Below are 14,656 nucleotides of genomic sequence, written 5' to 3'. Positions count from 1 at the left end.
GTAAGAAATATAGCTTCTTCCTGTTTTATTCTCCTCCATTCCGCCCCTCAGCCAATCAGCACGCGGAGATTATTCAACACAGGAAGTCGTCATCGCTGGCTGAGCAGAATTCCCGCGAAGACTCAGACTTCTCAGTACGTAAACTACTGTTTTCTTTAAGTTTGTGTCTTTATTATTTTGTTGTGTACACGTTGTTGAACTAACCGACGTTAACGTAACAACATAATCTGAGTGATTTCTACTAATGTGCTTCTGCACCGTCCGGGCGACATCGTGAAAAAGTGATACCAAACTCCATTCAGAATTATAATAGATTATTTCCTCTTTTCACTCTGTTAAATACTAATTTAGTGCTGAATACAAAACGCGATTGCTTCTAAATGATAACTCTTTGCTTTATAATTCGGCATAAATACCATCTGCTTAGGCTACAGGAGTTTGACTCGATTGTAGATTCCAACTGTATTATGAGCAAACCGTGTACAGCATCAGCCAGTTATTAAAATGGAAATGGCATTAAAACTAATGTTTATTGTTGCATTACTCATGTGCCGAATTGAGTGGTACTCTGTTCTAATAAGTGACAGACATGAAGATGTGGCACAGCATTGATGCTTAGGTGCAAAAACCGAGATTATATATTGATTTGACAAATACTGAAAAGGAGTTTGGTGGAAATGTGTCAACGTCCTGCATAAAGTCAGTAAGAGGAGCTGAGGCTGTTGCAACCACTGGGTTAGAGCATTTAAATGTCATTTAAGTGCAGTTCCTCAAGGTTTTACCTGCATCTGAGATTAAATGAATGATTATATCTTACTTGCGAGAGACAGAAAGTCAAACAATGAACTAGAAAGTTATTTTGAGATATTTTTTACATAATGTATGTAAACCGATGAACAACTTTTGTCGTTCCCAGCATCATGAGTAAGAGGAAGGTGCAAGATGCTCATCTGCCAGTGGGAGAATGCATCACAGAGGTTGGTATCATCCAGTATTTATCCTCTTTTCAAAGTTATTCCCACACTCAAGTGCTACCACGCAGTAATACATTGATTATGTGCCACTGTGATGACTTAACACCGCTTAATTTACAGGTTCAGACGATTTTAAGGGAGCGGCTTTGCCATCAGCGGCTCCCTGACAAGCCGGAGGGAGTACAAGCTCAACACAGGTACGTTTATTTACGTCTGAAAATGAAAATGTTGCTTAAAAGCTTCTATTTCCTTCAAATCCTCACAAGCAAGAAACTGGTTGATTATTGAAACAGTTGCAGATAAAGATTTTGGCCATTCACAGGTTTTGAATGGTTTTGAAATTACAAACGTAAAGGAGAAAGGGATGTGGTGTCGTTAAGAGGCAAGACGCTGAGAAGGTTCATCGCAGAATCAAAGAAAACCTCTTGAATGCTTAAATAGAAACTGTAGTAGAAGTGTCATCTATATATATATATAAAAAAAAAAGAGGACGTGGAGCTCAGTGACCCAGTTCAGTCTTACCTGGCTGACAGCACTGTCCCAGTTTGCTGGTTGGAAAAGCTCCCAGACGACTCCTTCACAACACAAGCATCCGGGGTGTTGCTCAGAGAGTGAAATCCACCTCCAAACACTGAGGATTTAATAGTTAGTGTATTAAATAAAGCAGGCGGTTTAATTACTCCTTGAATAAAAAAGAGAAACTAATTCATATATTGCAACTGGAGGAGCATTATGGGTATTGTAGTCAAAAACCTTGTGTCTTTTCAGGCACCTCCTGGAGCTGCTGAAGCGCACGGCCATCCACGGGGAGAGTAACTCGGTGCTAATCGTCGGCCCCAGGGGAGCAGGAAAAACTATGGTGAGCCTCGCCAGACGGCTTGAAATGGGCTTCTGGGTAAAAATTGTTGGAGAGGATGATGAATTGTGTTGAAAGGTGTTCAAATCCCAGGGGAGCTGTTATGTCTGACGGCATCCCTGTTTGTGTTTGTGGGTCTGCAGCTGCTCAGGTGTGTGTTGAGAGACCTGCTGGAGGACAAAGAAGCACAGAAGAGCCTGCTACAGGTTCATCTCAACGGTACAGACTCCTCACCACACCTCATTCTATTTAGTCACAATTTAAGTGCTCTAAAATGTAATCGTGCAAATGATCTGATGTCTTTCCTGTTCTCTGTAGGTCTCCTGCAGACCGACGACAGAATAGCACTTAAGGAAATAACACGACAGCTCCACCTAGAAAACGTCGTCGGAGACAAAGTGTTTGTAAGTAAGAGAGAGTTTAGTTCGTTCAGCGATTTTCTCACTAATATTAACAATAAAATTGCCACAAAAACACGTCACTGCTTCTTTTCAGGGGAGTTTTGCAGAAAATCTGGGTTTCCTGCTGGAGGCACTAAAGAAAGGTGTTGTTTTAATCTAAATTACAGACATTAAAAGTATGATTTATTGTTTCAGTACATGACATAAGGTTGATTTTTCCGTTCACGTCCAGGTGATCGCAGCAGCAGCCGCCCGGTGCTCTTCATCCTGGATGAGTTTGACTTGTTCGCCCACCACAAGAACCAGACCCTACTCTACAACCTGCTTGACGTTTCCCAGTCCGCCCAGGCGCCCATCTCCGTGGTCGGCGTCACCTGCAGACTGGTGCGCCTCAGAATATTCTCATTTCCCACAGACTGACTCTCCACGGTCCCTGAAGTACATCTGTGATCGTTTGCTTTTACTTTCAGGATGTCCTGGAGCTGCTGGAGAAGCGGGTGAAGTCGCGGTTTTCCCACCGTCAGATCCACCTGCTGAGCAGCGCCACGTTCGCTCAGTACGTGGAGCGGGTCCAGACCCAGCTCAGCGTGCCGGATGATTTCCCCGACACGAAGTTCGCTCAGGAGTGGAACGACAGTATCAAGGTAAAACGAGGAACTCACAGATGGCGGAAGGGTTTTAGCTCTTAAGTCTTAAAACATCACATCCTCCTTTTTCACTAAAGAATAGATTTATCAAAGGTTAAAGCTTTACACGCTGCGACCCGCTCAACATACTCTGCCTTTTCCCTGCAGGTTTTGTGTGGGGACAAATCAGTCGAGGAGGTTTTACAGAGACACTACAACTCCAGCAGAGACTTCCGTTCAATGCACATGCTGCTGGTGAGAGTAACACACATGTTGTAAAAACCATCTGCTATTTGCAAGCAGGTCAACACTATATTTACAAGAAACATCTGTATTTGTTAATTCTTTTTTTTTTGCCTCCCAGATGTTGTGTCTGAGTCGCGTCTCCGTTGCCAAACCTGCCATCAAACCTGCCGACCTCCTGGAGGCCAGCAGGCTGTGTTTCGCCGACGCCAAGGCGAATATGCTCCATGGTAAAACCCTAAAATGAAAAGAGGACTGTCTTAATTGACACTTTGCAGTTTGCATTGATATTAATACTCCCCCTCTTTTATAGGTCTGTCCATCTTGGAGCTGTGCCTCATCATCGCCATGAAGCACCTGAACGACGTCTACGAAGGAGAGCCGTTCAACCTGCAGATGATTCACAACGGTACAAGGGCATAGTTTTTGGTTTGTCATAAAAAATAAAACGAGTGATGGAAAGCAACAGAAATGTGAGAAAGAAGAAAATCTAAAAGAGCCATTCTCAAATGGCTCTTGGGAAAATGGACCTTCTGCTTTTAGCACTTGCAAGTACAAGAAAAGCAGTTTAAGTGGGTATAATTAACAAAACGTTTAAAGGAGGACGTCAAAACTACAAAATAAAAGCGTTTTAGCTGTGATCCTGATTTATTATTTAACCTGTCGACTCCGTGTCCTTTCATTCAGAGTTTAAGAAGTTCCTGCAGAGGAAGTCAAACTCCATGTACAACTTCGAGCAGCCGGTCATCATGAAGGTCTGTATATGTAAAATCTTTTCTTCATTGAAGGAGATTTAGAAAGAAATATAATCAATATTGATATTTTACATGAAAGCAACGGCTCACTTATGCCTTAGGTGTCTTTATCACCCTCAGGCCTTCGAGCACCTGCAGCAGCTGGAGTTGATCCGACCGGTCGACGGCTCCGCGGCCAAAACCCAGAGGGAATACCAGCTGATGAGACTCATGCTGGACCACAGTCAGATCATGGACGCTCTGCAGAAGTACCCACAATGCCCCACCGACGTCAAGCAGTGGGCCATGTCGGCGTTCGGTTAGGACGTGTGTTTTTGCCGTGTCACCAGCCCCGTGAGAGAAAACAGGAAATTACACCTCAATGTCTGGAAAAGTGGATCCTAAAGAAAGAAGCTGTTGCTGTTTCTGGGATATTTCTGGGATCAAATCAATATAAATAAAGTTCCGAAGTGAAAATAAGGACTACAGCCTGAACCAAGCACTCAAATTAAAACTGGCTGTAATCTACCCAACCATTACATTTGTTTCATGTCAGGATTCTTTTTTTTTTAATGTATTAAATGATCAACTATCACTAAATAAAAAGTGTAAAGTCATTGATTTGCAGGAAGTAGGTCAAGTGCATCCCATTGGCTGGAATGAATTTTGGAGGTTTCCTATTCATGGCTTTATCTGCTCAATGCTGCCACCAAGTGGTGGATTTCTGCAGCGGCCACTAGCCTGGTCAGGGAGGACAAACCCCGAGAAAACATGGAACATACTGTACATACATGCAGTAAACATGTCTATTAATAACAGTCAGAGCACCAGGCCTGTTATAGGACTATGTAGAGTTCAACATGCTTTAGTTAGAAAAGGCAACACAGCCTTAAATTCAATTTAAGTAAGTCTCAATAATAATATTGTAATTCTATTTCCTCTTGTTGATTATTTAGAAGTGAAGGGCACCTCACACTCGTCAGTGCTGCTATTTAAAGGTACATTTTTTAAGTGCACATGTTTTTAAAACCAAAATCTCTTGCATGAAAGTAAAAGTAAAAAAAAAAAAAAAGGATAAATTCAAATGAAATAAAAGTGGCACTACCACCGTATTTAAATATAAAAACACCATGTTAAGTAATTTGAACTCCTATTTTGTAGTTCATGTAGTTCCTCTGCATTTATTTTATTAACCTTTATTCATCCTAACCCTACTGGTACATTTTCAAATTACTTTTATAGAGACTTCCTCGAAGGATGGTGTAATGAATTACGATATAGTTATGATATAGTTGAGTTTTATTAATTCATCAAAATGAATAGCTATTGAAACCTAGAGTATCACTGCAGGTGAGGTTGACCTGTAGAAATACGATGAAGTAAAAATAAAGTCCAAACCAAATTGTCAAATCAAAAGCTTCTAACTCTTAGCTCCAGTTGTCAAATAAACACAAGTTAGAGTCAGACAATGTGTTCAAGTCAGTGAAAAAAAGAAAAGCATCAACATTCACAATCTAAAAACACATTTATTTACATCACGTGGATCTCTTCAGCTGATAAAAACCATGGCCGGCGGACATGAGCCGGGAGTCACAGCGCTGATCAAGGATCAATTCCGTCTCCTCAGTGATAATGAGTCCAGGGGTTTCTGAATGTTTTCCTTCTATTATAATACTTGGCAAAGGGAATTTCCCTTTCCTCTGAACCTCCCTCGTCCCTTCACTGGGAGGCCACAAGGTCAGAGGTCAGGGTGAGAAACCCTGGAGCTGGTAAAGCCTCAACTCTTGCTCAAGAACACGCAGAGGGATTCTTTTTGTTGTCAATTTTCCAGTTTTGAAATTCCAGGCCTCAGTTTCTTTTGTCCTATTTTCACATTTTGATCAGTAACATAAAACGTAGAGTCACGAGTTTGAGGAGTAAAGAAACAAGACATTTTCATCATTTAATAAAACAACCCACTGAAGTTTCATGAACAAAATAAATGACCAGATTTATCACTTTTTCTTCCAGCTTTGAAAACCAGAAACCCTTTGAACACCATTACCGTTAGAGGCTGCATTGGCAGATCCTGGAGCAGCGATGCAACTTGAACGCCTCGAGTAATGTGGGGTCAAAAATGCTTTAGTGTTTTTGTTTTCTTTTTCTTTTGTAGAAATTTCAGGCCTGGCAACCAGACCCATCTTGCTGCCAAGACAGTCTTGGTGGCGAGGTCACCGGAGTTCAATGTTTCCTCTAAAATTCTTACCAACGAGTGGGAAAAAAGCAGGAGATTGAGATGCTGGAATGAAATACCTGTAGTGGATGATTGTACTATCACATATGGAGTATTGCAACTTCTCTCTTCGAGAGCTTCTGGGGTTCGTCAAAATACAACCAATAGGGGACCCGAATCGGTTCCTTGCGGAACTCCTGAGGCTTATCATTCAATATATTTATTTTCTGCTGATGAATCCTTAAGTGCTTTCTTTCTTTGTTTCTTTCCAACACCAATGAGCCTCTAGCTTTCAGCTTACACAAAGCTCAACATAAAAGTTATTTTTCGCATAGTGACGGACATTTATCATGCAGCCGGGCCAGACCCCCCGCTGCCGAGTCAAAAAACACAAGAAAAAAAAGTATACATGAATGTAGAGGAAACACTGAAGTTCAACACGCACTTATAAAGATTCAGCTCAAGAGTATATAGTTGATACAGGTATTTATGTTCTCATGTCTGTACAGATCCTAGACTGCTTAAAATAGTGGGGGCAACAAGACACAAATGTTTCACTGGTAGTTTATATGCACAGCAATGTGAGGTGCTGGGCTGGAGGAGGTCGGGATAGAAAAAGATGCAAAGCCCGCACGCAGAGAAATCCATTCATACACCGTTTGACAACAAAGTTCAGGTTTGATATTGAGTGGAGACAGCAGATTTGTGAGGATAGTGACGTCCTGAGGGGAACCGAGGAGATGAAGCTCATCTGTGACCGTATAAAAGGTGCGTGAATGGATCTCGTGCGCCGGTTTTACTCGTTTTCTACGGCGACGGGGCACAATCACACGAAACCAGCCAGACGCAAAGCCCTCTAAAAGTTACACAGGGCCGGGCTCAATCCATCAAAGTACACACAATACTGGAATCCAGGAGTCTGAAGAACATTCATTCTCGGTCGTTTTTGTCCATAGACTGAATAGAAAGATGCATGTTACAGTTTATATTCTTTTTTCTTTTTAGAATTAATGAAGTATTTCCTGAATTACAACCGAAAACCCCCAAACCCACCCACCCCCCCCTCCCTCCCGACAACAACAACAACGACAACCGTAAAACGTGCCAACTCTTGCAACATTATTCTGAGTTGCACCTGAGCTCTGATCCCCAAAACCTCAGGCCTGTAAATTAAAAAATAAATACAATATATCAATATGCAAGGTCACGGATTTAAAAAAAAGAAAAAAAAATTAAAATGCTACAAGTTATTTGTGTGTGTGTGTGTTGTGTGTGTGTTGTGTTGTGTGTGTATTGAAAGTCACTCCTGCAGCTGATCCTACAGAAGAGTAGGGTAGTTTGCGGCACTGGTTGCATATAACTCACTAGAACTTAGAAAAGCATAGTACTGAATCCCTGAATGGTATTTTGTCGGTTTGGGTCGGTTTCTCAGGCGCAGTTTAAACTCAAGCTGTCAAACTGAAATCAACATCTTCCACCGTACTGGGATGTGACCGCCAACCAAATGCTGGCACGTTTTTTTTGTTTGTTTGTTTGTTTTTTTAGCTGTGGCTGATAGGTTTGTCCACGCTTATCAGCCACTTTGGCAGGTGACCAACCAAACATCTGGCGGCTTTTTAAAAGAAATATCCACGTGGTTGTTAAAATACTGGTGAGGACATAAACTTTGGGAGGAAAAATGGAGTAATACTCCAAATATTGCAATACTACTACGTTGCGATTCTCCTTTTAAAGCAACATTATGCAACTTTTTTAAGTTGAAATAGCAGCTTCGACATTCGTTTGCTGGTTTTGCTGACTTGGAATTGGGAGAATGTTTCCTCTTATTCCCACTACTCACCCTGAACGTCTAATCTCACTCTAGCTAACTTTGTTGAATTATTCTGAAGTAATGCTGTAGTGTAGATCAGATAAAAACACTTCAACACTTTATCTCCAATATTACGTACTTTTTCCCCTGTTAATAGTTTGTTTTTTTGTAGTTTTTCCCTACTCTTGTTGAGGGTTAAGGACAGAGGATGTCCCTCCTTGTTAAAGCCCTATGAGACAAATTGTGATTTGCGACATGGCCATTACAAATAAAATTTGATTCATTGAATGAATATTCAGCCAGGAAAAGAATTCTGGAATCTTTCAAAATACAGTGGCAATCTTTCTCGTTCAGGAAGCTGGGGATCATGGGTATAAGAGCTTTGTTTACATCAAGAAACGTGTGTGGCTGCAGAGGGCGCTGTTGCTCAGAAAAAGTTACATAGCGCTGCTTTAAATAATCCTGCTCTTCTTTAGCCTTGTACAATAATGTAAAACTTTCACAGAAGATAATACATAATAGTAAAAATTAAGAAACTTCTTTTTAATGGTAATTTGCTTCGTCAGTCTCAAACTTATGAGAAACTGAAACTTTATCCCGATTCAGGAAATTTTGTATCTCTTTTCCATTGGAGGAAACTGGTAATTGTTTCCTTTTTGTTTTGCCATACTTGCCTACTACCCCCAAAGAAATCCCTGTGAGTGAGGTAGTACTTTTTGAAGGGCTGCTGGGGTTCGCCACACTGATCGTCCCTAACTCTCCAAGCCTCAACGCGGACCTAACACGGCTGTTCTGGAAACGCAGGGAGTCGAAAAACAGCCGCAGCAAAAGGAAGCAATATCGATGCAACTATCGTACTCATGCTACAATAAGTAAATAAGAAGGTGATGGCTTTGACTTCCTTCAGGTTTGCTGTGTTGTTGCAATAGTCTCCAACTCATGTAACAAACCTTCACTTAAGAGGTGAAGCAGGAATCAAACACCCTCTCAGAACAAAACTTGTGATAATTGATTTTTGTTTCCTCTATTTCCTGAATTTGTTGTTAGTCAGGGCAACCTTTAGAATTAATAGTTAAGTTATTTAAGTTGAAACTGACATAAATAAAGCAGGTATCACAGGATAGATGGGAAATATGTAAGTGCTAAACTAATATAGCTTAGAATTTGTCCAATTGATCGTTAATCAATTACATCTTTTACTTTGTTTTACTTTGCTCTGGATTTCCTCAATAAAAACACATGCATACACAGGAAGCAGACTAAGTTCTGTCCTAAAAAAGATTTGATAGAAAGATAAAAAAAAAAAACACGCTTGATTTTAAACAGCGATGCTGCGAAACCGCCCCAAAACTTGAGGAGAGACTGCAGGTCTGCCGGCACCAGTGTTCAATGTCCCTCGGAGGAAAATAAAGACTCAAAAATGTCATTGCTACCTTCACAACAATGACAGATACATCCGTTTTGCCTGACATCTACGAGAGTAACTAATATGGATACATAGAAATGGCACCAGGATGAGAGAGAGAAGGAGAGGTTCCTCGTCTAACTGCGGTTTATAGCCGTGCGATTTTGGTTAGTGTCAGCAGGAGTACAGAAACATTAACGTCAGCCCTGTGTGAGGAACATAAAACTGAACCTAACTAGCAGTTGTTGTTTTTTTTAAGCACATTTTGTATTTCGTGAAAATAAAGCAGCTTGTGTCGAAATCCGAGGAAACACGTGAGATACAGGTTGTGTCCGAAACCACTCCTCCACGTGAACACTTTCGGACACTTCTCATTTTCCAGTGCGTCATTGTTGTCTAACAATTAAAACATGCGGTCAGAACATACTCGGCCCATTTTCCTGCATAAATAATAAGAAAACATTCAGCATCTGCTCCAACTTTCAGGTCTTTTCAATCAAACGCTTCTCTATTTGTCACTGCTTCTATCGAGTGACGTCCTTTTAGTCAGACACGTCACATTTCTGTTTTCTCATCATACTGTTTTCTCTTTCCTCTCGTCCGTCTGTCGTTTCACTTTAATTCATAAAAAGCTCAACACATGATGGTATATTTTGCTCGGCTAATGACCATCGACTGTGCTATAATTTCCACGATGCACTGTGGGATACAATCAGTCCACTACCTAGGGTTTTTAAAATGATCACGAAACATTCAGAGTATATAGCGAGTGATTTCAGACACAGTTGTTTCTCAGGAGCTTCAGGACCCCGAAGTCCCACCACCCGTCTGTCTAGTTCAAAAGTAAATGGGAAATAAAATCTGAAGAAAGGTTGGTGTTAACACTGAAAGCAGTAGAAAGACTGGTTGGAACCAGAGTCAGAGAAAGACCTTATTTGGCTTGCTTATGAGGATGGCTAAAACACGGAGCAACAGCTAAAGCTGCGTGGGGTAAAGTTTGCAAAAGCAAAAAAAGTGGAAACACTTGTGAAACTAGTTCTCAGGGTGAAGTCCAGACCAGATGTTTGGGGTCGACAAGGACACGACACGGCTAAACCTTTACGAGTAGAGACGAGGCGAGGAGGTGACAGCAGTAAGAATCAGCGAGGGAGGAAGTACTCCAGTCCGAGACGGGTGAGGATGAGGAGGGAGAGGCGGAGGATGTGAGGAGGTGGGGGCGAGTAGCAAAGATTCCTGAGGTGTATCAAAAAGAGAGCAGAAACTCTTGATAGTGTTTCAAAAAACAGATGTGTGCAATCAAATCAAAAAAGCAAGCTGGCTCAGCTAAATACAGGTACAATTCCAAAGTAGGGGCCCGGAAACTTCCTCAAAACTGCACTTAAAATCTAATACCTTTCCAAAATTTAAGATTTCTTTTGTTATTTAATCAGCGTTGTGTTTTTTTTTCTAAAGAGAATCAGACCACACACAAGTGATTTCACAAAATGAAAAGAACAATAAGAATAAGCTCCAAGAGTCTTGAAGCGTTTTCACACCCTCTGATTTGGTACGGATACCAAACGTGAAAGGTATCATTAGTTGGTACCCAGCGCTAATCCAGAGAGATACAAATACATATACTGTATATTAGGATCTCGTGGCCAAAATTCGGCTCGTCAGCGAAAGATATCATTACTCCATTGACAGTTGACACAGCAAACCCAAAAAAACAGGAAGAGAGAAAAAAAAATAAAAAAATCACTTTAAACGACAACTTCATCATTGGGGGGGGGTGCGTTTTTTTTTCTTTCTTTCCCATCAGCAGAATAAAAAATCTCAGAGAAATAAAATAACAGGGAGAAAGTTACCATTCGGTCACAAATCAAAGTGGAGCAAAAACTAAAAACATGAGACTGAGAAAGGGGAGGAGAAAGGGAGCGACACTTGTGTTATTGTTTTGTTTTTTTGTTGGTTTTTTTTACGGTGTGTATCAGCCGCTGTGTAATACGAGGCTTTGCCCGCTCGCGTCATGGCCGACAGCAGATTGTTTGTCACGAGGAGCCCGAGGTTGTTGAGAAGTGTGAGCTTTGACTGTGAACAGAGGGAGAGGGACTAATTTAAACTGTGTCCATCTGAACTGAGGTATACCTGGTTGAAGGAGGTTTATGGTTTTTTTTTTTTCTTAAACCGTCGTAATGCTTGAAAATGGACCCCCACCCTCCCCCATCCCTCCCCTCGCCCTCACCCCTTTAAAATAAGCTCGATTACCAAGTTGTCTGGGTCCATAATACACTATGTACAGCAGCATTACACTATAAACATTCAGAAGCTGTTGCTTATTGGCAGAACGATAATCGTCTCTTCAAAAAAAAAAAAAAATAACGCACACAAGAAAACAGCAAATGTATCGAGAGCCGGGTCTTTTTTTTTCTTCTTTTTCTTTTTTACACTAAAATGCACTGAGAGTTCCGTGAAATTCCTCCGCAAGATCTTCTTCTCTCTCTCTCTCTCCGTAGAAAACCGAAACGGAACAGGTCGCCCTCCTATGTATGCGTATGTATATAAAAACAAGACATGGTAAAAGTGTTGAGCGTCGTCGTCCCAGCATGTCAGCTCTGTCACTCGGTGACTTCGTCCGTCATCGTGAATAACCTGAATCGTTTTTTGCTCGGCGTGAAGAGAGCTTTGACTGTTAAAATGTTAAAATCCTTAGGCACACATATCAAAATGAGGTGGATATAAACTGATGTGGTGAGGTGGGCGCAGGGTGTTTCCTGAACGCGAGTAGCGGCCCGCACTTAAAGGAAAAAAAAAAATTAAAGGAAGAAAGTGAGGAAAAAAACCCACTACGCCAACCAACCAGGGTCGGCTGTCCATCCCCTCTTGTTGATCCGTGTTCCTGCGAGCTCGTTCTGTGTCGTCTGATTGGCCGATCATAAGCTGGACTCCTTGGGCGGGAGGTCCACATTGGTCACCATAGTGACAACGGTGACAATCTCCTCGGGGCCGATGATGGGGGCTTGGCGCTGCATTTGGCCGATGCGCTCCTCGACGCAGCCGGCGGACAGGCGAGCCTCGGCCTCGTGGTCCCAGCAGTCCTCGATGGTTTCGCAGAGCATGGCCAGACCCTGAGGGGGAGAAGCAGATCAGTGTTATGGCCAATCAGAGTGTCACCGATGGATTTATCCTTTTGCTCTGGTTTGGGCTTTTAAAGACATAATATTGTCCAGAGACGATCAAAACCAAAAGAAATCTAATACCATCCTTCCTGATTCATGGAAAATCTGACCATGTTTGATTAATTTCCTCAGAATTAAACTTCAGTAATATAGTAAATAACCTCATATGATCATGTAAATCATATTTCAGGTTTTATGCTACATTTTAAACGCTCAAAAGTTCAAAAATATTCAGTTACAGAAACGCGAACTGTGACGACAGTGCTCACCGCGTGTTTCTGCCAGCAGTCTCGCAGGATGGGCCGCAGCTTCTTATGCACGACAACCTCCTGCATGTCCTCCAGAGACGGATGCTGACCAGCCTCCTCCTCGAACGGGAGCATGTACTCATCCACGGGGCCTGTTCACAGAATCACACGACCAAATGTGAAACCCGGAGTAACGCAACACACAGCGAGAACAGTATTTTCTTGTTGAAGCGTCAGGCTCACCGTCAGCGGCTGTGCACCGCGACGCCAACTCCCAGAGCACGAGGCCAAATGCGTACATGTCGATACGCAGGAAGGAGTCGCGCTGGAAGTTGATGGCGCCCTCCAGGACTTCGGGAGCCATGTAGCGCCGCGTTCCCACCTACGGAGAACAAATTCGAGAAGTCATGGCACAGCTCGTGAACGGGCTGAGAAAGTGTAAAGTGATTCTTGTCGTCGAGGGTGTTGGTTGCTTAGTTTGCAGATCAACAACAAACAAAAACAGATCTACAAATATGTTTAAATGACATGATTTCATAATTTTTTTAACCAATCAAAATCATAGACATTTGACTCAAAAGCACAGTTGAGCTGAAAATGTGAGGGAACATTTGTTTGCTAGATTTTTGCCCAACAGTGCCACCTACAGGTGCTCTAAGGTGTTCCAGTGAAAAGGCAGGAAATAGGGAGGAGTAGTAAATAATTGTACTTTCCACTGAATATTGTACCTGTCCGTGTGTGTCTCCCGCCGACTTTCCAGCCTCAAACTTCAGAGCAAGGCCAAAGTCAGCTATGCAGGCGGTCATATTATTCTTCAACAGCACATTCTTAGTCTTAATGTCCCTACGGAGCAAAAAGAAAAAAGGAAAACGCCTTCGGTGTTAGGAATCACTCAGGGTAGAGCTCCTCTGATCATAATTTCTCGATCATAATGCCGGCCTACCTGTGCGCAATGGAGGGTTTGTGTCCGTCCTTGTGCCCGGGGATATCCTCGTGGAGGTAGGCCAGGCCGCGGGCCGCCGACTGGGCCATGAGGCAGAGCTCGTTCCAGGACATCACGTTGGCCTTCAGGAAGTCTGTCAGCGACCCCTGGAGAGAGGGAGCATGAAGAAACACATATTTAGCATTTAGAAAAAAGGAACCTTTAAGTTTTCTGATCTTTTTTTTTGCTGCAGGTTTTAGAAAGACCTGATTTGCTTTAAGCTAATCAGACCAGGAGAGAGGAGTCAGAAGCTGCATTATTAAAAGACAAAGATGTGAAGATAGAAATCCCTACATTTATTTATTTATCTATTAATATTTTTAAGGTGGCACAACTTGACACATCCAGAAATGTGGACAATGTCAACAAATTGCTACAACAGGAACACTAAGTTAGTAAAAGTATAGCAGTGGGGTGTCTTGCCTGTGCGGGACAATCTGGAAATTGTAGGGGTGGTTATCAGAGAGGAAGAATTGAGAATGGCCTTCTGGCGCTTTAAATTTTTAGTTCACAGCGATAAATACAATTTATCACCTGCTGGGTGTCCTCTTAAAACCACAGAGGAGCCCTTTTGTCACCTCTGTCAACAAGCCAACTTCAAGCGAAATTTACTGTTCACGCTGAATAACAGAGCTCTGATGAACGCTTTTCATTTATCTGCTCGTTGTTGTGCTTTGGCATGACTGTTCTTTAATCTGTTTTTATCGAGGGAAGGTTTCCTGAGCAGACAAGCTTTTTATGAGACCTGCTTACATTTCTGGATAGGTTTTAAACCGTTCTACTTCTTTACTTTACTTTATGAATCTAATTCATATCAAATATTAAGAAATGTAGAAAACAAATTGTGCATTTGCTTCGGATGTTTCAACCTCGATCCTATATACACCATCTTTGTTCTTGCATAACGTACGTCAATATGATACAAGGTCACTGCTGGCAAGCGGCCACGCAGATGTAGTTCACGTAGGTGACCACTAGAGGGAAGGCAGCTCCAGGAGATGTAGGGG

The 14,656-nt window shown here is 42.1% G+C and overlaps 2 protein-coding genes across 2 annotated transcripts in view; one reads left to right on the top strand and one right to left on the bottom strand.

The window, feature by feature from the left end:
- The first annotated feature begins 49 nt into the window (after positions 1-49).
- On the top strand, positions 50-4,451 carry orc4 (origin recognition complex, subunit 4). The gene is made up of 14 exons (XM_035150468.2): positions 50-134; positions 917-977; positions 1,095-1,171; positions 1,743-1,833; positions 1,974-2,049; positions 2,149-2,234; positions 2,326-2,374; positions 2,464-2,615; positions 2,702-2,875; positions 3,026-3,112; positions 3,222-3,330; positions 3,414-3,509; positions 3,788-3,855; positions 3,976-4,451. Exons 2-14 carry the CDS (start codon positions 921-923, stop codon positions 4,156-4,158), a joined length of 1,305 nt encoding a protein of 434 aa, XP_035006359.2. The 5' UTR covers positions 50-134; positions 917-920; the 3' UTR covers positions 4,159-4,451.
- A 7,032-nt stretch (positions 4,452-11,483) lies between these two features.
- Positions 11,484-14,656, bottom strand: part of LOC118103478 (activin receptor type-2A) — a 37,105-nt gene continuing 33,932 nt past the window's right edge. The window contains exons 7-11 of the mRNA XM_035150474.2: positions 13,611-13,756; positions 13,396-13,510; positions 12,911-13,049; positions 12,689-12,819; positions 11,484-12,368 (exon numbers count right to left, since the gene is read on the bottom strand). Of these exons, the coding sequence (XP_035006365.1) occupies positions 12,174-12,368; positions 12,689-12,819; positions 12,911-13,049; positions 13,396-13,510; positions 13,611-13,756 (726 nt within the window). The 3' untranslated portion in view covers positions 11,484-12,173. The remainder of the gene's footprint in view (positions 12,369-12,688; positions 12,820-12,910; positions 13,050-13,395; positions 13,511-13,610; positions 13,757-14,656) is intronic.

Source organism: Hippoglossus stenolepis, chromosome 24 (genome assembly GCF_022539355.2).
Source record: "Hippoglossus stenolepis isolate QCI-W04-F060 chromosome 24, HSTE1.2, whole genome shotgun sequence".
Classification (NCBI taxonomy): Eukaryota; Metazoa; Chordata; class Actinopteri; order Pleuronectiformes; family Pleuronectidae; genus Hippoglossus; species Hippoglossus stenolepis.
The sequence above is the reverse complement of the archived record's forward strand: the minus strand, read 5'-3'. Positions and strand labels throughout refer to the sequence as shown.

Bases quoted from the DNA above. Each gene is read 5' to 3' on its own strand.
- orc4 (XM_035150468.2), top strand. From the start codon at position 921: ATGAGTAAGAGGAAGGTGCAAGATGCTCATCTGCCAGTGGGAGAATGC. The intron at 978-1,094 runs GTTGGTATCATC...CTTAATTTACAG, and splicing joins TGGGAGAATGCATCACAGAG to GTTCAGACGATTTTAAGGGA. The intron at 3,510-3,787 runs GTACAAGGGCAT...CCTTTCATTCAG, and splicing joins CCTGCAGATGATTCACAACG to AGTTTAAGAAGTTCCTGCAG.